The following is a 21,214-nucleotide window of genomic DNA, read 5'->3' as shown; positions in this document are numbered from 1 at the left end:
AGAAAGCTCAGAGCCTATTACGTCACCACTGGGTTTCGAATCCTGTCATGAGCAAGGGGCAGCTCCGAGCTCTACCCAAATATCGACGCGTTCCCTCTAATCCAATTACGTGTTCTACTCCAACCGCTTCATTTCAAGGTCGTAGCGTTATAAATATTTTTCGGCATCTCGACGATGACGTGGACGCAGCCAAATGGCTGCTCCTCGAATAATTCAGCAGTTTGCTAGCAGAATATACCGGACGATGGCGAGGAATCCGGATATTTGTTGTGTTCTATTGACTATCGTGTTGATATTCATAGCTCAGAAATCATCCGCTCGGTAAGAGTGATGACAGCAGAACAGGAGGGTCAGGGAATCCCGATCCTACCTGCACACCTTTCCTTTCTCTGCTTTCGGTTGATTTTCCTCCTCATAATCAGTTGAGGTCTTCAATGGCGACGAACCTGACTTCAAGACTCTATATACACTACACTTATATATGCCACAATGAGACATTTGGTTTCTAAAGGGCAGTGTCTATTTCTACTCTGAGTTACTGTGACTGTGTCGTGTGTGGTAGAGCCGCCCAAAAATAATGTAGCCAAACAGGGTCATCCTTATTACCGAGATGACGTATTTTACCGAGATGAACCGAGACGAACCGAGATGAAATGAAATATAGCATATTTATTTATTCCTTTTCGATTTTAACACTTGAAATCATGTTATATCAGTAATAAATACCTTCTAGAGTCATATTTTACATATTTTTTTATCTAAAAAAATTTTGACTTCAAATACGTAAACTCGGTTAGCAATTAAATTTCATTGAATTTGATTGATCGACGATCTCATCTCTGTAAAGTTAAGTTATTTTTCTACAAAGATATCCGACAAAATATGTAAAATATGACTCCAGCAGGCATTTATTACTGATATGATATGATGTCAATTGTTAAAATCGATAAGGAATAAATAAATATGTTATATTTCATTTCATCTCGGTGGTTCATCTCGGTAAAATACATCATCTCGGTAATAAGGATGACCGGCCAAACAATCGAATTGCCCGTTTTATAATCGCTTGGCAAATTCATCGATAGAAATAAGTGTAATGACCACAGCTCAAACGAAACGTGATTTCTGATTGGTTGAAAATAAAACCACTGCAACGCTTTTTGATTAGCTTCATGCGTAATCCAAGCCAACATCTTCACATTCCGTATAAAGTATTTCCAGTCAACGTAGGAAATTATTGTTATCTATTTCACGGGTCGAAAATTTTTATTTTTTATTATTTGATATAGGAAGAAAAATGATGTGATACGTGAACAGCCCTTGCCGAAGAAGTTTTTCCACCCTAGTATACCGGTGATTGAGAATCAGTACGGAGGTTTGGACGTGCTCGGTGATCGTTTAGAAAAGGAGGGTCTGCTGTTTGTCATGTACTACGCTCCGTGGTGCGCCAAATCTATGGAAGTACGATGGGAGTTTGGTAAAGCTGCCCAATATATGCATGACCAGGTTCGTTTAATATGAGGGTATTTTACATAGACTGTAACTGTCTATAGGCCTACCCTTATTTGAAGAAAATCCACAATTAGAAAAAAAGTTTTTCTTCAATGTTTTTTTTGGAATTCTTTGATAATAGGTCATTGAGTTGGAATTGTCACTGCTCACAAGGTTCTTTTTTGGGGTTCCTTCAAGTCTGTTACCCTATCTACCCGAATTATGTCCTGTTCTGATTTTAAGCATTTTTGTATTTAATTTTCAGATAACATTTGCGGCCGTCAATTGTTGGTGGCCAACTGGACAGTGTCGCAAGAAGTACAAGTTTTATAGTTACCCGGTCATATTCCTCTATCACACTACACTTAATGGTTTTCGCTATAATAGTAAGTATCGGTACTCACTGCATTAAAAATTGTTTCAGTTGGATTTGCCGATCCTTCTTCGTTTGATACTTTCTGTGGTTTATTCCTGACTTCTTAGTGTGAGCCCGTTACATAAAGGGACTTAATCCCTACCAGATACTGGCCATAGTAATCACGCCCAAGTACAAATACTGTCGCTGTATTAAGCAACAAGTTGAGTTAGTATGGAATGAGAATTAATCAGTCGACATCAAGAAACCAAGGAAGTGTTCAGATTAGTAGTTATCGGGCCCACAATGCTGGCTTGACAAGTTCCCACAATTAGCTTCACTTTCATTTGCCCTACTTTTCAGGTCATTTGACAGCTGATCACATGGTCGTGTTTTTAGAACGATACCTTCTACCTCTTGTGCCTCTTCATTCCGTGAAACAAATCGCGCAATTCATCAGTGAACAAGACGTAAGCAAAGTAACCCTTAAGATTGTAATCAGTACGCTTTTACATTTTTCGCGACCTGATAGAATTACCTAAAACATGTAGAGAATAGAAATTCATGTTGAGATATACTGATGACTAAGCTTAGTTGCAGTTGTAAGTTTTGAAAAATGTGTTAACATTCAAACTGATGCACATTGTCTAATACTTAGAAGCAGTACGTTCTACAAAACAGGCGCTAATAGATTAAAATTAAACTACTTTTAATTGATATTTCAGAATTCTGTGATAGGATATTTCGATTTTAATGCTTCTCCACAGCCTCCAGGTTTCATACAGTATTACTATGCAGCACTACGTATGTTTGAACGGTGTAAGTATTATACACTAGTTTAGTCAGCTAAACTATCTCTTGTCACAGTGTTTACGGTTTAGCATCGATCAGTCTTTTTATCGCAGGTGGGAGATGGATGTTTTGATTTTATAGAAATTTTTAAATGTAAAAGTACCTTAGTAATAAAGGAAATGTGAAAACTTTTTAAAATTCTACCTAATCTCACCATTGATTTTGCTGAATGGTTTTAATTAAACACCTACAGGTATTTCTATTTTTTTCAGACCCTATTCATCTGTGGAAATTCGGCGTTATAACGTCTCCGAATTTAGCCTCTAAGTTCGGTATTTCGAGCGCTCCTTCGATATTTTTATTCCGACTTCTCAACGAAACATTGGTAAGTTGTTTTTTAGCGAAACGTTATATTTCTGGCGAGCGCGAACTGATATAGTTTTCTTTCTCTATTTAAGCAATTTCCGATACAAAGTTTTAACAATACGATCACATCTTCCGCACTTGTGGAATGGCTGATCAAATATGCCCAGAAGGTAATACTTTAAGCGCTTACGATATCTCGTCTAAAAAAATGACACTAAAATTCTGTATCGTTTTCATGAGGAATTTCTTCTTCTAGGTGACAGCTTTGTGGTTGGCGCCCTCTGGTGAAAAGAGTGTAGCTTTATTTGAGCATATAGGATCACAACCGGCACTTATAATATTCCTTAATAACAACCCTTTTTATGTAGATCCGTATTTTTCTATGGTAAGTTGATTCAGTCCGTTTCAAAAAGCATTTACCGTTAATAGTGAAATTCCGCGATCGAAGACTGAAAATGAAAGAGTTAATTGTCTTCGCAACTATTCTGCTGTTTTCTGAACAGATAAAGTCTTTAATTTCTAGTCAATTTTTTATTTCGTCATATTTCTCTCAGCATATCCAACAACTGTTTCTTTTTAATTTGCGCCCGTATTGAGATAAGTGCGGTTCGTTTTTTCAGCTCAGGGAATTAGGATTAGAATATCGGGTGATGCCGAACAATTCCGCTGACACGAATAACATTGTTGGTTACATCAAATCGGCGCAGCTCGAACAACGAGCGAAACAAGAGACTTTAAGAACGACGTGTCGCGCGCAAAACCACGAACAAATCACACCAACAATCAGCAGTGATACGTATAGTTTAACTGATCAGTATTGTTGTATTTCGTTGCGGTCGTGTGAAGCGGACCCGCGGCTGACTCGCGACCGAGGATCGCCGTGCAGCGCCACCTACGACGTTTGTAAATCGTCGCCAATCTCGAAACGCGTTGACGACGACGACGCGTGTGATATGAGTCGCGCGTTGCGTTATTTCCGCGGCGAGCGCCGTTTTTTTTCGTACTGCCGCGAGCAGAAACTGACGCTCTATCGACCGCACGAGATCACGCGGATCTGCCGTCGCGATTCTAGTCGTTCGGAATCGATCGTGAAACGATTCGCGATGACGGATTCGTCGTCGTTGTTATTAGCGACGAGACGTCGAGCGACGCGGTGTAAACGACTGCGTTTTATTCGTTCGTTCGGACACCCGGCGTTCAGTCCTATCATCCGCGAAGCGCGGCCGAATTCCGCGTCGTCGAACTATGCAAATTTCACCGGACTAGCGAATCGAACGAATAAAACGGTGAATTTCTTCGTATTCGACCGGCATTTGTATCGCGACTTCGCGCAGCGTTTAAACATTCCTGTACCTAAATCTACTAACGTATCCGTGGTGCTACTTGATATCAAAGTAAGAAGCAAAAATTCGTGGTATCTCTCATCTGAAAGCTACGTTGTCGTCCGGTACAAAACCCTGCATGAATAGACGCACTGGGCTTGAAGTTGGGTACTGATGCTGTGATGTCATTATCAGCTAATCGGAAATCACATTTCTTATTAGCCAGGGTTATTTTGTATTTATATCTATTACCTTAGCAATTGTACAATCAACAGTTCCGTCTATATTTCCTGCTATGTAACCATATGCACGCTGGGTCTATTCAGGCAGGGTTTTGTACTGGGGCTAAGTCAGGTTTGAATCCCTGCAATAAAGGGCAATATAAATATACAGGGGAATAATGAGACAAAATGTAGAGTTTGGAAAAATATCCCGCTTCGCAAATGCTCGTACGGGAACTAAATCTTTAATCCTGGTATTTCAATCTTTCAGAACGAAGCTCAGCATGTGATGAATGAACCTGTAAATAGAATCAATATAAGTAAGTCAGGACAGTTGAGGTGCAGGTAATAAATTGAGATAAAAATCCTTAAAACAAGATTTCTGATAAACTCATCATTTATTGCATCAATCCTATTGAAATACTTCGCTATGTTTTCAATCCTTTGCGTTGATGCGTTAATTAAGATTTTCCTCTCTAATTCGTAGAAGAGTTTGTGGTGAATTTCACGTCGGGATATTTGCGGCGTCATCTTCGTTCGTCGTCGTCGTCAGTCGGACGCAATTCTAACATTTCTAGTCAAACCTGTTCCCTGTCGTCCTCGTCGACTGATGAAGTTTGCGTCGCCGATATTTCATCCGCTAATTTCCGACAGACTGTCATGGATAATGAAAAAGTGAGTCGTAGAGTTTTGTCTTTAAATTTTATTCAAAATTTATTTAAGTTTTTATGATTGTAAGAATGTGAAAATATGTGAAAATTCCTGAGTTCATCAATTTGACTCCTGACGAAAAAGTTTAAGCTTAAAATGTTTAAGCTTGAATTGTTGTCCTCATTGAAAACATGAAGTAACCAATGGTAATTACACCAAAAGTTTTAGTTAAACTTTTTTGTGAAACTGGGCCCTGCTACTGTGGTCTGGTTGATTAAGCCGTGACAAAATCACAACTAAAAAATAAAATTCATCTTTGAAAATAGTATTATTACTTCAGCCTCATCAGGTATGATATATGAAGTCAACTATGCACAGAAGGGCGTTGATAAGGACATTTTTGATTAATTTTCGATCGAATGAATTCTCAATTTTAAAACTTTTAATCTCTAAATCGCGGGTATTTATCTTATTAACTATTTAGAATATGGATACAAGAATTAAACAGCTGTGTAATTATTTGTTTTACCTGTGAATCTGTTGTGCTAGCATTCATTCAACTCTACATGAAGTTGTCTGGTTGATTCTAGTAACAGCTGTAAGCCAGTGCTGCCACTGGTGCATCTGAAATCAGAATGCGACTGAACTTGAATTTGAATCGTCGCACTTCATAACTACGATCTTACTCGTTGATAATTTCTATGGTAATTTTGTTTTGCAGGATGTCGTCGTGTTGTATTATTCGCATTGGTGCGGTCACTGTACGAGCAACGCTCATAACTTCCTAAAACTTGCCAAATACTTTAAATCCGCTAAAAATATAACATTCGTCAGGTGAGTCAGTGACGTTCGAGTCAAAAATGAGGGTTTTACGAGACACTTTATCGAAATATTCACTTAGATTACGATGAATTATTTTCGTTTTAGAATCAACATGTACAAGAATGATTTACCCTGGCCGTTTACTGTCGACAGATATCCTTCAATGATCATTTATCCGGCTAAACGGTAACTATCAGCCCTACCCCTTAATGCTTAGATATAACACACAAACCACCTCCCGTTTAACATCATCAAAACTCATACCCCGAGTGTAGATATAACCAAGTTTCATCATGAAAAAAGGGTTAATTGTATTCATTCGTTAAGGCCTTTATTTCATGTGTACAAATCCAGGCTATTTCAATAACGGGGTCCCTACGACTCCTTGATTCCTTAACGATTCCTTCTTAGCTGAAAATGCTTTTGAAGGTGCTTGAAACTCCTTTAATTTGAGCAAAATATCAGAAACTCTTTTAAAACCCCTTTAGACTACCGCTAAATCAGTACAGTTGGGACCAGGATTGTTTCTGCTACCCAACTAGGCGGTTTCCAAATTAGAAACCAAGTTAAGCTGTGTCAAGGATTAACATTTGTTTACAAAACCACTGAATTGACAGTTAACTGAGATAAACAGCACCGTTTTAGGAGGAGTCTACAGCAAATACGATATGAAAATGATGCAGATACATCCTTGAAATATGAAATTTTCTCCTTTAAAATTCCTTATATGCAGGAATGACTGATCTGTAGGGACCCTGAATAAATGCGGGTAGTTTTTGTGTATTTATGCATGAAAGCATGTGCATCAAGAACCGTGGACCTATCATTTTACTTAAAAAATTTTTTCATTTAGAAAGACATTTTTCGCGCATGAAGCATTGAAGAAGTAAAGTAGTACCTATTTAGTTATTTTGTGTTCATTTTATTTGATATTACGAACAAAATTGTCGTCGCTTGTTCTTTATTGGCACATTCTTCGAATAAATCAAATACAATTTCCGGCAAGTGTATTTTGCCTGTAAGTAACTGGTATTAAACTGATACATAGCACTAAAAGTACAGTACATGGTTGTCCCACTTCCATGCCTTCATAGTTCGGTATATTGGAAATTTTTACCAAATTACTTGATAATTGCAATTTTCTTAATGGCCACAAGTGCTTTTTCGCGTGTACATCTACTTTTTCTTTTCACATTCAAAGTTGCGTAAAAACACAATTATCTGTGCGTCGTTACTGGCTTTGATTGTTGCTTTTTGAGTTGCTGCTGTTGTTCTTCACATTGTGAGTCCGGTCTCTTACGATTTGTCATTTTACGATGATGAATCGGTATTATATTATTCATTTATTTGTGATAAAATGCGTCTTGACACAATGACATCGCGTTGATGAATTATTAATTTTGCCATTTACGATCTTATTCGTAGATGAATTGTCCGAACTTGTTGTCATCTGTCAGCGTTGCTTATTACGGAAGCCTTTTTTATGATTAATGCGTTTACCAACTGCGTTTAAAATGGTTTCTTTTTGCGTTGACAAAATGCCACACGACGACGACGACGACGAACGTTTGTGTCAATACTGATGACGTTAATCGAAATCAAGTTTCTCACTCAATTTAATCGCAGTAATTTCAGCGAGCTAGTTTTCGTCCTTGGTCGTCGAGAGGCTTCGGATGCGAATCAACGGTCTTCACCGAGTCAGCATTCCTGGCTCGATTCTGACACTTTCCTGGTATCCCAAGGGTACAAGTTTTCTGTTGGAATACTAGAAATTGAAATTATGCTGACACGATAAAAGAAATTTCTGATTTCACCATTTAAAAATGTTCGATTTGATTTAAGCCCAATACTTATCTTGATTGGAAACCTAAATCAAAGGCAAACTGGAAACCAAACTTTAATTTGCTGAGGATACTGAAAACGAAGTGTCTCGTATCCTGAGAAGATACTCTCTAGAGTGTATAGATCGAGTCTTGTATTCTCATCATGAACAATCTCAACTGGATTTTCCTCATTAGTATCAGTTCTACTCAACTGTCAATAGACCCTATTGACAAGTGCCATTTTTCCTAGAACATTTTTAACCCAATCACTTGATGCCATCGCCTGGAAGTATTGCGGTAAGATCGGTGTCACTGGACAAGACAGTTTTCTATTTTTTTGCGCGGGCCGAATTCTCAGAAATGCAATATACAAATTGTTGTACATCTTCGAGCCGGGACACATCGGAAACCTGTGGCTGATCGACTAGCCATCTCCGACCGATCGATTCTCTGCAGTAGTTTCTCCCTCTGTTTTTGAGAGAACTATCCCCCCTCATAAATAATATAAAGATTCAAAGGCGTGATTGGCCTCATTCCCCGCGGTATAATACATGTTCAGTTGATGGACCTTCATCAGATAAAACTAAGTAATTGCATTCGGCTTTCTCTATCTGTCTGTAATGTACGCGGTCTGATTTGGTGAACGAAATCACCATTGAATATTGGGACTTGTTATATGTGTTTCAAACGAGCTTATGGCCTTGCTTGTTTCCTAGCCGTCCGAACAATTTATTGGTTTTTTTTTTGCTGGTCAGTATGAATAACAGAATAGAAGGCTCAAGGTTGAATCTCATGATGCAAAGTTTGTTATTGCTTTTAGACAGAAACGTTTCTAATCCCTATCATAATATTCGGAGTTTGGAATATCATTTTTGACAAAATTGATGAAACACTCTCAGTCCGTGCATGGACGTATAAACTAGTTTATACGTCCATGGTCCGTGTTGAAACGATGTACGATAAAATCGTAGGTGTCCTGAATGGTCCTGAAGTCAAGATGACTGTTTAGAACGAAACCTTGAAATAAATGAATAAACCTCAGCTCAAGGACTCTCTTTGGACTGGATTTTCTTTTGTATTTTGAGATTTTGTTGTATATCATACTGTTCGAAGTTTGGTGAAATTATGATACATGTATTCAAACTAACGTGGTAAGATTGTCTATTTTTCTGCGGTCTTTTCGTCTCGAAAGATTCGAATATATCGCAAAACGATGTCATCATTCATCACTATGTGTATATACCGCGTATATTCTCGTGTCGGGCGATATATGACTGATACGTTTTTAATCGTTGTTCGTATTCGGCGGCTTGTATCTCCATCGTAGAATGAGAAATTTATTCGCCGTATGATAAATAACAGAAAAACCGAAGTCTTGATCATTGAATTTTTTGTTAAGTCCTATGCGTTGGATGTATAAGAAGTGGGGCCTGTGTCTCCGGTGGTCGCTCTTGTCATTTCTGATCTGCATTGCCGCGTCCCGTTTGGCTCGTTATCCAGACGTAATTAAGGCAAACATTTACCCGAGACGGCTACAAGTTTGTGTCGGTGTTTATTCCCATGGTCGTAGTTATTTTTTGTCATTTGTCTTTTTTTTGTTCATTGGCTCATTGTATTTTTCTCCGCGCTGGTCTATATAGCGTGACGCACGATCTGCTGGGTTGCATGTATAGTGCCAATACGGATTCTGCTTTTCCCTTCTCTTTTTGTACTTAAAACGATATAGCCGCGTATATGCTTATACGGAGTGGTGCCCGTCGACTGGGAATACGACATATTTTGTCAGATATGTGATGCTTTTTTTCAATACGTAATTCATGAAAAATAAAAATAACCTGTAACATTTTTAGCCAGGAAATTTCTCCTCACCTGCAGATCCACGCAGAGATTTTGTGTTGTAACGTAAAAAACTCAGGATATTTGTAAATGGGGGGGAAAGTGGCCACCCTGTTTTTTACCTCTTTGATGTTAATCGCTCGCCTCGCCGGGTCCTTGGATTTTTTTTTCATCAACGCACTACCGATAGTCATCAGCCACACGAGGCTGCTCTGACTTTAAAGTCTTCGCACGTTAATTACAGTGATCAATAGATCGGTTGAACTGACGAATCGTTCGAGTGTTGAAACAAAGTCGCGAGACAAATTGGTAAAATGATGATTTTTCCACTCAAAGCTCCGTCGAGCAATTAGCGCAAGTGCGTACTTAGCCGACAGCATGTCTATTATTGTCAATAGATCCGTATGGGGGTATCTTTAGTAGTTTGATTAGCCATTTCCTCCGAAGCGAACATGTCAATTGGCGTGGATTCTTTAAATTTGTAATTAGTTAATACGAGAAACCGGATAATGGATGAAGTCTTGTTAGTCGACATCAAATAACCTCTGATTGTTGTTCAAGGAATACAGCTTCGTTGTTCATCAGAAGTTGATCTGATCGGATCGGTCGTTTCAAGGCCCTGCTAAACGTCGTCATCAGATTCCAGTAGGAAATTTATCCAATGATGCGGGCGGACATTAGAATCAAACTTATCCGGAATTTTTGATCGTATTCGGTGTATCGGATTATTTCCGACACCGCGCGACTTCGTTCCCCTCCAGATCGTGTGAGATATTACGCGCACGTCATTATTACCAGTCTCAACTGTACATTAGGGTACACATATTGAGGATTAGTTTTTAATTGCGAATTCGTAGCCGGAGATCAGCCGAAGCTGCCATTAAAGTGACATAGCACATCCATCTCTGGTTCGAAATCTCCTCCGAAAAGAACTTCATCTATATAGATGTAATACGTCGACTTAAATGCCTACAAATCATGCGAGAAATCGGATTTTTACGATAAAACCATTTGCCATTAATTGTGTCAATTTCGACGGGCATCAGATCAGTTTCGTATGATGGATAGGCCTTCCTATTGCGTTTTTTTTTTAGTTTTGATGCGCGACGTCTGAACTTTCCTCTATTGTATACATCGGTCTTAACGTAGAATCTGTCCAAATAAGTGTGACATTTACAGGCGGGGAGACGATGTTATTCAAATTAATCAGACAGTCCGTGTTTAGCAATGAATTCAGACGAACTACGGCGTAATATGAATTCAGACGGCGAAGATGATGAATAGATGAATAATTGGCCAGAACTCTGTTAAAAATATATATGAGACAGAGAATCCGCGGGTTAGCAATGGAAAATCGACACGAATACATATTTTTCATCTAAATTGAAGAGGCGTGTGAATCTTAACACGCATTTTCAAAGTTGCCCTTGAACCACGAAGTATAAATCAATTGATAGAATGCATGGTTGTGTAGATTTTTAGAAATGTTTGCTCCTGGCTCGGTATCGAGAGAGTGAGTGTGCACGTATTTAATTCGTGAAGTTCATTCATTCGCGAACCGCAAATTCGTCTTACATCGAACCAATATTTTCCCATTAGAATTTGTTCGAACTCGTCCGCAATTTCGATTATCCGAAAGGCGTTCGGATATTTATTGACCTTGAGCTTATTAGCGGCTGTCCTGCGGCCCGTGGATGAAATGCGGATAATATCTGTCGAATCGAATCGTGTTCCCGGCCATCAGATTGTTTCCGAGTTAGACGATCGCTTCTCATAATAACCGACACATTTAATGAAGTACGAGTATCAATTTTTACATTTTCATACGTTTTCATGTCTGGTGAGCTGCGGTTCGCGGTCTGATTTGTGGCACTTAACTTAACCTACTGCATTGGTTGGTTTGAATGATTAGTACGTGTAAAGCGATGGCACTTTGCCGCTCGTTGGTGGCATCGGACCGCGCTCGCCAGTGCGGCCAAGTATAGATGTTGATGATACTTTGCCGCGTGTGTTATAGGCCTAGTTGTTAATGCGTCCCGGGTCGATGAATCGCGAAGGGAGATCCATTCGTATTCCTCTTTTTTACTGCGGCAAAAAGTTGAACGATTTGGTTCTTTCTGTCGCCGATCGAAAATTTCCCCTCGCAAATGTCAGAAGACATCAGCAGCGCCGAGCGGAGCAGCTATAGCTTCGCTCGGGTAATGGCTCATTTTTCACCAGTAAATCCAATTAGACGCGATTCGTGTATCGTAATGAGTTTGTATTTACTGATGACGCGTTGTGTATGCGCCGACATGTACGACATACGCGCACCGGGACGCATTCATTTCAAACCCGGCGCATCTTTTCATTTCCGCCACGAAACCGCCAACTAATTTCTGAAATCTCTCTCTACTGTCTGATTACATGTAGACATTCATCTTCATTGACTGTTGAGAAAACTTATCGGAGAGTTCTGTTTTTTCGTTGCAGTTTTGAAATTCATTTATTTCTAACTGCGATTCCAATGGGGAACCGGTATCCCTACTGTAGCAAGCGAGGATTCCGCCAGGGTCGCTAGTGGGCTTCGATTTCTTCTATACATATTTCAATTAGATTCGAATCAACTTTTTCCAATTATTGACTCAATTTTCAGTGAAATCTATACCAAACACCGAGTGGTCAATCATATCTACCGATAACTTGTTTGATGATATTCGGTTTTAGAAGATTCCTAAAATTCCCGGTATTCCGGTGCCCCATTTTATCGAGTATATCCTTCGGACTTTTACTGTGAGATGATACAGACCGGGTTATTTCGGCTTCAGGCAGATTTATCGCCTAATAACTGGACGAGTTCGAAAGTAAAAATCTTTAAAAAACGAATTCGATCGATGAGAAAAACCCGTGCCTTCATTTGCCGAAATTGATTACCGAATTCGAAGTTGTGCCGATTTATCGTTTTACGCGCGGCGATATTTAGAAAATACCCTGATTTACGATTGAACCGATTTTTCTAGAAAGATCATCGCCACTTAGGCGTCGCTATACCCGCGTGTGTCTAATTGCAGATCGAATCATAAATCAGAAAACTACTACAGCAAGTTATTCCAACCGATCTCTAATTTTCGTTCTTCGAAGTGCGTTTTGCCGCATGCCATTTACCGTAAAAAAGACATAGATCGGATTTGATTTACGGAACCGCCTGTGGCAGCTGTGGATGCCGTTTTACTAGAGAAATTCGTTTGTAGTTGAAACATAAACTGTGTCGTTAAATCGACCACGGAACGAAAATATTTAATTTCATAACTCTTCACTAATGAAATGCCCTGACAGATGTATTTCGGTTCTGCGTTTCGCCTAGTTTCCCTTTACGTTGGAAATGTAGTTGGACTGCATCGTTTGATGGTTGGATTCGTTCTCTTAATTTGTATATTTCTCTAAATCTGTTCAAGTGTATATTTCACAATCATCTAGGGATGATAAGGATATATAATCCACCGTTTACAAATTCAAAAGATTAGAAATTGAAATTTATTTATCGCGAATGAAAATCTAAAAAGGACACTACGTTTCTTACTGTTCTCTAGAGACAGGTTTTAAAACGACGGGTCCTTATATTGGCAACAAGTTAATTGACTGAATTTCTGCGCGATGAATCGATTTCATTCTTGATAAATGATTTATTATAAAATAAATAAATTTCGTTTTTAATGTTTTTAAATTTTTCAAATAGAAGTGGGTTTTAATTGCGTCATATCTCCATCTTTGATTGTACTACTGGCTATTCTACTTTAGTATCTACAGATATTAATTTATTCATTAGCAAAACAAGGAAGCAAGTGCGGCTGTGGTCGGACGAGTTTTGAGCTGCCATTAATGAGATACACTTTGTATTATGTATGCAGCATCGAATCGTTATTGAAGTGGTTTTTATACGCAATTATATCATCGTTGACGATCTTCTTCTCTGCAGAAATAGCGATGTAATTTTAGCTCTTGCGCTCGTAAATGAGGCCGCAAATTATGTGTCGTCTACGATGACGACGAGTTTAAAAAAAACACACCAGACGATTCCGTCGTCGACTAGAATTCCGTAACTTCGTGCAGTCGCTATAGAATGCTTCGATTTAGACCGCCGAAAACACAACTGTATTTTCCGATTTCAAAATCAAACCCTCCGTTTCGTTCCCGGCAGGCGTGGTGGGATTGTTGAGGACACCAAATCAAAAAAATCGAGCAAATCTACCAATCAAATCGATAACAGGAGAATTGAAATCGCTAAGATAGAAAACGTGGGCCATCAACATGTCTTGAAACCTGTCAATGGTTTCCATTAAAACAAACCAATTATCGTCCTATCAACTCGATCGCTTCGAAATTCGAATTGCTCGTTTTGGTATTTATGTGGAATCGTTCATGAGATGCGGGAACTATCTAAACTCCTATGATCCTGTATCTCTTGTTGACAGGCCGTGCGCCATGTTTTCGACGCGTTTTCGCCGGATTTCTGTCGATTTCCCATCGATAAACCGTTCTCATTTTGCCCAGCTGTTTGACATCGATAATTCCTATCGATCTGGACGCGCGGGTAAATGATGGATCGCAGTTTTGTTTTGAAATCGATGTCTATTTTTCTATCGAATCGAAGGCGATCGACGGATTTTCAATTATAAATCGTTGTCTGGTTTCGGCGAGGCTGCGGTAGAATGACGACGCGTCGGATCACTGACCTGCGCGTTATAATTAAAACTTTCCGTCCCTCGGTGCGGCGGGCGGCGTGCGGCGTGCGCGTCGAGCGAAAATAATCAAATCAGTTTTCCGCGTGAACTTCACGGGAATGATTTTCGACGAGTTTTATTTCTGTAGATGGATTTTAAGTTGCCCGGCTGAAACGAGTGGGAATTCAATTTCAGTTCGGTTCGCCGAGGAGTCTGTCGTTTCCCGCTTTGAGTGCTTCACTTCGTCGCATTGATTTCGTTAAAAAGTTTTTAAGCCTTGAAATAATGGTGTCAGTTTTTAATTTTCAAGTCGAGTTTCTCGGTGCGAGATCTTCTAGGAATGTTCGGTTTAAAGGCAGCGAACGCGCCAGAACAATTCCTCTTAAGAAAAAATAAGTATAAAACTTGGTTGGTCAAATCTATTTTTGATTTTTTTTTGTCCCTGGGTAAAGTGACGAAATTCGATATTTTTGCCGGGTAAATTGAATAAAAACGCCCCAGCCACCGGAGACAACTCGTCTATTGAGTTTAATAAGTCGCAGAAATATGATCGGCAGTTCGGGATCGTTGGGGCCACCGGCATTTGACGACCCGGGGATTTAACTTAATAACTGCGAAGGAATAAGATATTTATTCAATTTTCACAGTGTACGCTGGAAATTGATTTGATGCACTATATATCAAGGGATTCTCTATTCATGATCTGGTTATGTATTTACGGCGGAACTTGTGTGTGCGCCTACGCGATTTGAATACAACTGTGATTTAATGAGAAAACTTCTTTTTTCGTCCCGATAGATGTTGTTTCTTTGATGTTTGTGACGTCTTATCGAATGCCATTCTCTTTCACTAATGTTCTTTCCGCCCAAATGAATGCAAAGTTCGAGCGCACGACTTACTCCGGGGATCTGGGAATTCACTTTGCTCCCTGGATATAGATCACGCTAGGTTATGTAGGCTTTTTACTGCTATAATCAGCCGGTACGTCGGGGAGGGGATTGATTATAACAACATTTGTTGGATTGGGGTTTTCTGAAAACCTTCATCGGTCAGCGAGTAAACGGATTGCGCGGCGAATGGTGTTTACTGCGTAACGGGTGACATTTGTTTTGGCGTAATGATCTCGTTGTTTTCTTCTCGGCTGCAGCGATCGGATATACCCTCGTCGACATCTTGTTGGCTAAATAACTAATTTTGCTAAAAGCTTTCGACGATGCATATTCTCGACAGAAATAAGAGCGCTATCTCGTTGAGTTAACGGGATAAGACACTTTTCGGCTCAGTCTACCGATAAACGAACAAGCCGCCTTAATGCCCCCCTACCCTCGCTCTAACAAGCTTTTCTTACAACGTTTAGTGCTTGGCGAAACTTTTACAAAAAAGTTTTTCGCTTCCTGGTTGCTTTTCTCACAAACTTTCAGCCTTTTTTCCAAGCTTTTTCCAAATTTTTGAATCCGCGTGAAGAGGAGCCCAAAGTGGATGTCTTCGAATAGATATTGACATAAAATCTCATCAATTCATATACCGCGGTTAGACCTTTTTGAGCTCGTGAACAAAAGTTTGTTTTGGTTAATTCCATTGACCTGTGGTCGACTCGGGAAGCGTATGGAAATGGATGGAAATTATTGACAGTACGCGACTGGTGTTATCTCTCTCTCTCTCTCTCCGTTCTGCCTCGGAGGGTCGTAGTTTAGGGGTTAGTCTCGTGAACATCTCCGATCTAATTACGCGTGATAAATGCGAAGAAAAGTCGTCTTTTATAGGAAATCGTTTGCGGAGTATTTTGCGGTCGACGCGTGTGTGCCGGAGCCATTTGTCAAAACGTTACACTCGATATTGGTAGAGATGGGACTCTATCGGGAATTCAAATCAATAACCATCTTGATATTTTTATGATATAAGTCCATGTTTTCGAATTCTGTAGCGTCGTGTTTGTCAGCTCGGTTCGTTGTCGCTGTAATAGACTATTCCTCTCGTTTCCCTCTCATAAGTTGATGCGTATGAATTATTTATTAGACAAGGCCAACAATCTGTATATTATACGAATTGAACGCATATATATTGCTAGCATAATATATTTTGATCCCATTTCATATACAAGGGTATCTTTTTTCCGTTGTATGATGTAGTTAGTTGGTTTAAGTATTCGGAAAGATCGCGCAGTGTACACTTCACCTGGAATATGTTTCGCGGGTCAGTTCGTCCGATTCTCACATTCACGAGGCTGTAAGTCCCGCTTAGTCGCGTTAACGTTCAGTTCAGAGCTGCTAAAACTGTCCCCAATTTTCATTATTTTTCAATATTTTGTCACAAGAAATACTGGATTTAACTTATTTACATAAATGAAATATGTTCACGCAGATGTTAACTTTGGTTACTGATTGATTTGAACATTTTCTTTCCTAACCATTGTTAAAACACTATATCCGTGTATTATGATGATAATCTATAGAGAATCCCACTATAATAACAAAAATATAAATTCCAGAAATGTTTCCTTCCTGGAACGTCGAATAAACTACTAGCTCAAGGAAACATTCTCGGATTTTTCATTATAATTGTAGGATTCGGAGGTTTGCCGCCCGGTTTGCCGTCCGGTTTGCCGCCCTGTTCAGTTTAATACTTGCTAACAAAATCGCGATTTCTCGCTATACGCATCATGCATTTATGCCTCCATGCATTAGCGTATACTGCTCTTTTTATTTAATAATCTTATAGCATTCGTTTCCTTAAATTATCAAAAGAAAGCCGTCACTTATAGAAATTCAATTAAACGCGTCAATACCGACGCCTGAGAGCAGTGGTTGTGTTATAAATGAATGATGTCAGGACTCATCTTATTTCAGCTGTCATGTGATATTTGAAATGTAATATGTCGTTTCGCGAGAGACTTCAGAGTAGAAATAGCTGTAGTCTACTCCTATTCTGCACGGAGCTGCTACTCAAAGCGCCCGATGCAGGAAAACGATTAATTATAGATGTTAGCAATTAAGACATTTTTCTTTGTTTTTTTTCCGCAGCAAGTCGGAGAGCGTGACGTTCCCTGGCGAACTCGTGCAGAATCTATCGAATATGATACAGTTCGTGTTGGAGCATTGTTCGCGTCAGTTAAAGGTCGAGACGCTGTTGGGAATGTGTAATCGGGCGTGTATCGAACGAAACCTGGCCTCGATCACAAAACAAATCCGAGTCTACAACAAGGACATCGCCTACCTACAGTCACGAGTCGATTCGCTGAGCAAAATTGTCGCCAGCGTCGATGAATTGAAAGCTGCCCTGCTCGACAAGACCGACGGGGATGCAAAGATGCAATCGACCGTAAAAGAGATGTTTTCGTTAGAAAACGACCTGCGTTCGCAAGAATGGGATTTGAGAGTGAAACAAGCGAAACTGAAGGCGGCTAGACGTTTGTATAAAGCGTTAAAAAGCGCCAGTAGTCACGTGGAGTTACATAAACTGACGACATTACTGCTAGACCACGAGAAAGCGGTGGATCTTGTGCGACGGGAAAAATTAAGATACCAAACAAGCTCGACCAACACCGCGCAACAAACCGCTCAGCTCAGAGATGAGTTATGATGCCTATTGAACCTGTAGACAAATCTATAAAATGTACGTAATTTGCCATGTAAGTCGAACCCGTGGGAAATTACTGAAACATATCATGAAAAATCCTCTGCGGAATTCAATATTGGTTTGGTCATTTTATTTGGAGTGTGCTAGGCAGAACTGTTTTCCCTTTAATCCTATAAGCTTCACGCATACGAAGCAATTCACTGTTTTACTATATGATACGGTAGATGTTTGGTAGAGAATTTTCAGTTGAAAATCCATAGTAGAATTCTCATTTTCGAATGTCGTGAGGAAAGAAATTGCTGCAGACGCTTTCGGGAGCCTCTTCATGCGCTATGCCTGAAGAGCGGTAATGTAGGTCCCGGAAAAGAAAATATATAAATGAATAATAATTTGAGATGTTTCTATACAATAATAGATTTTTTATTTATTCATTCGTTCAAAAATGAGATTTTTACTGTGTTTGCTACCGTGGATTTACATGTAATAAGATAGTGTCACTCGAGTCGATGAAAAGGTGTCGAGAAGGTACTCCTGAATTTGGTGCTATTCATCATTCCAAATGATTATTATCACGTCCTGTATGCAGCGAGGGGATATTTAGAATCCGTGTTTCTCTATAACTTTAGGGCCTATAACGAACACGACTCTTTTGTCATGAATTTGAATTTTTGGATCTGTCATGGTTCCCACAGAGCAGGGAAATTGGGAAAATTTTGTAATAATAATTCCCGGTATGGAAATATTTGGGAATATGAAAAATTTTCCTCAAATCAGGGAAATACCTGGGAAATTCATTACATTTCACATATTGGATTTATCAAGGGCAACTTTCTTCGGCAATTTCCCTTGAAAATCACCTTTATCAACCAGTCACCGCTAAAATGTTGACTGTTGCATGACGATATTTGGGAAAATTGAAAAATCATCTATGAGATACTTATATTTTGAATTCATATAACTGTGGGAACCATGATCTGTGGATCTCGATCCATGCAAGTTCTGTATCAATAGAAGGAGGATGTAGGATTTCACAAGAGGTACAAACTGTTATCACGAGAAATGTTACAATTCCAGCGGTGGATAAAAATCGAATGCAATATATAGAGTTGTGTTTTCTAATGTAATTCCTTCACACAATTATGCAATGAAAATTATTTTTGTCAACAAATATCGCTATTTTGGTCACATTATATACCATTTAAGGCCACATTTATTGGTTGTGCTATAAAATGGGCTGAATCTGAATAAATGCAGCATAATGCATGTGTTGTATGTGTGTAATTGATGTTTTATGGGAAATATTTGTATGAATAAAGTAATATATTGTTCTCTATCCTTCTCTCTCTCTCTACTGTAATTTAGAATGGGTCGAAAAACTGTCGGTTTTTCCTCAATCTCAAATGCTGGTTTTGGAATAAAGTTATATACAAGTATAAGTATTTTCTTTAAAAAAAATGCCCTCGTTATTCTTTCTAATTTGTTTAGTTGTCGATGTAATTTATGGTGAATTGCGTCGGGAAATATGGGATACGAACCACCTTTGCGGATAGAAGCCAACAAGCCAGCTAATGAGGCTCGTCTAGAAAGCCCAAACTTTGGAGTCCTACGCCTACGCTTGTAAATGTGTAGTGGAAGATTAGAACAACTTTTTGTTGAATTCGTCAAATTGTTCGACTGTCGCGTATTCTTTTCCCGACTATTTCACCTTTGATCTCATTAGATGACTGCGAGCTTCAATGGAAACAAAAATACTCCCTGTGAACGGTTTGAACTGTTTTTTTGTCATCTCTACGGTAATTACCCGACCGGATACGTGTAGACGATTCGATTCGAACGAGCCATCCGAAGAGTATTTCGTTGAATTAATGTATTTACATATTTAGACAGAGCTATCTCCACAGTAGACATGACTGAGAAATAGGTCGATACTTTGCCGGTCGCTGTCTTATTCTATTGGCCTCTGCGAATAAACGACTTTCTCGGATATTGGAGATCCCGTTGCTTGAAGCAAATTGATTTCGGTCGGCGGGTAGACCGTTAAATAGCGTAGAAATTGTGCTATTTTACTCGGTGGCGATGTAATGAGAAGATTCTGAGGTATAGTACGAGTAATCCTTATGGGTAGAAATTCGGTAAGATCGATGTCATTGTGCGATAGCTGCGCGCGTTCTAATTCTATCAATTTAGCAGCGATAGCCAACGTTCGGCTTTCCACATCAAATAAATAACATGAAACGCGCGACGAACACGACGACGACGACGACGACTTACTGAATCAAACTTCATCCTGAAAGATTCGCGTGTAATGTACTACACTAATTTTCTTATGAATAATGATATTCCGATGCGAGATCGGCAGCTTTTTGCGCGGCTAATTCGATTGTAAATCACACAAATAGGAAACTAGAAATGCTTATCTTGGCGGCTAGCTGAAAGCTTTGCGACGGAAAATACTCGTCGAAGCAAACTTAATTAACGATACATCAACGTATCAAACACATGCATATATATATGTACCAAATAAATACGACAAATAAATCCTTAATCCAAAAGCCAATTATTTCAATGAAGATGGTTAAATCTATCTTTTCTAAAAGAATACATAGACAACATCGACTGTCGTGAATTTGTTACATCGATTCTGATTGGTTGCTGCTGGCATTTGAATGACTCTGATTGGTTGAAACTGAAACGACTGTATGACCTTTTGATATTATAGACCCTTACAGTTTCTCCTAGCATTACTCGATTCCATATTTATTTCAATGGATATCATTTCATTCATGTCTATTTGGTTTGAGTTTTAGCGACATCTAGAGCAAGGCGAATTTCGCTTATCGGAGTCGACCACTAGTGCTCGGAGCTGATAATCGAACGCACCACTTACGCAGTACACGCTGTCGGCCATCTTGGAACTAGGTCGAATTACAGCGATCGTGTTTAATCCCGTGGTCGACTATTTCCGGATTATGGTTCCGACTAACTGATATTCGGTTTCACTTAGTTCGCAAATAGTCGACTAAAAACCGAAGTTCGCCCAATATGAACGAAGTCATACATATTTTAGTAAATTACTCGCTGGTTAATACTATTAGTCGGAATCAGACTCCGCAACAAACCGGTTCAGTGCACGAAGCCATTAAATCGTTTGACAGGATCACGTTGGGGAAGTGAGAAAATGGGGGAAAATAGAAAATCTGTATAGCAAACGTCGCTGTGTGGTGTGGGTGTTCAGATTTCTATACTGATCCATTCCAAT

General features: G+C 39.3%; 1 protein-coding gene across 1 annotated transcript; it reads left to right on the top strand.

The window, feature by feature from the left end:
- The first annotated feature begins 175 nt into the window (after positions 1-175).
- LOC141904618 (thioredoxin domain-containing protein 11-like) lies at positions 176-19,365 on the top strand. Its single transcript, XM_074793235.1, has 14 exons — positions 176-321; positions 1,290-1,506; positions 1,757-1,877; positions 2,210-2,316; positions 2,572-2,665; positions 2,911-3,023; positions 3,097-3,174; positions 3,261-3,389; positions 3,625-4,398; positions 4,819-4,867; positions 5,035-5,222; positions 5,920-6,032; positions 6,126-6,206; positions 17,400-19,365. The coding sequence occupies exons 1-14, from the start codon at positions 194-196 to the stop codon at positions 17,956-17,958; spliced, it is 2,751 nt and encodes a 916-aa protein (XP_074649336.1). The 5' UTR covers positions 176-193; the 3' UTR covers positions 17,959-19,365.
- The last annotated feature ends 1,849 nt before the right edge of the window (positions 19,366-21,214 follow it).

The sequence above is a fragment of the Tubulanus polymorphus genome, chromosome 4 (assembly GCF_964204645.1).
Source record: "Tubulanus polymorphus chromosome 4, tnTubPoly1.2, whole genome shotgun sequence".
NCBI classification, from domain to species: Eukaryota; Metazoa; Nemertea; class Palaeonemertea; order Tubulaniformes; family Tubulanidae; genus Tubulanus; species Tubulanus polymorphus.
This window is presented reverse-complemented; position numbering and strand designations above follow the sequence as displayed.

Excerpts from the sequence above, each read along its gene's own strand:
- LOC141904618 (XM_074793235.1), top strand. The coding sequence starts at position 194 with ATGGCTGCTCCTCGAATAATTCAGCAGTTTGCTAGCAGAATATACCGG. Across the intron at positions 4,868-5,034 it reads TGTAAATAGAATCAATATAA|AAGAGTTTGTGGTGAATTTC; the intron begins GTAAGTCAGGAC and ends TCTAATTCGTAG. Across the intron at positions 5,223-5,919 it reads CTGTCATGGATAATGAAAAA|GATGTCGTCGTGTTGTATTA; the intron begins GTGAGTCGTAGA and ends TTTGTTTTGCAG.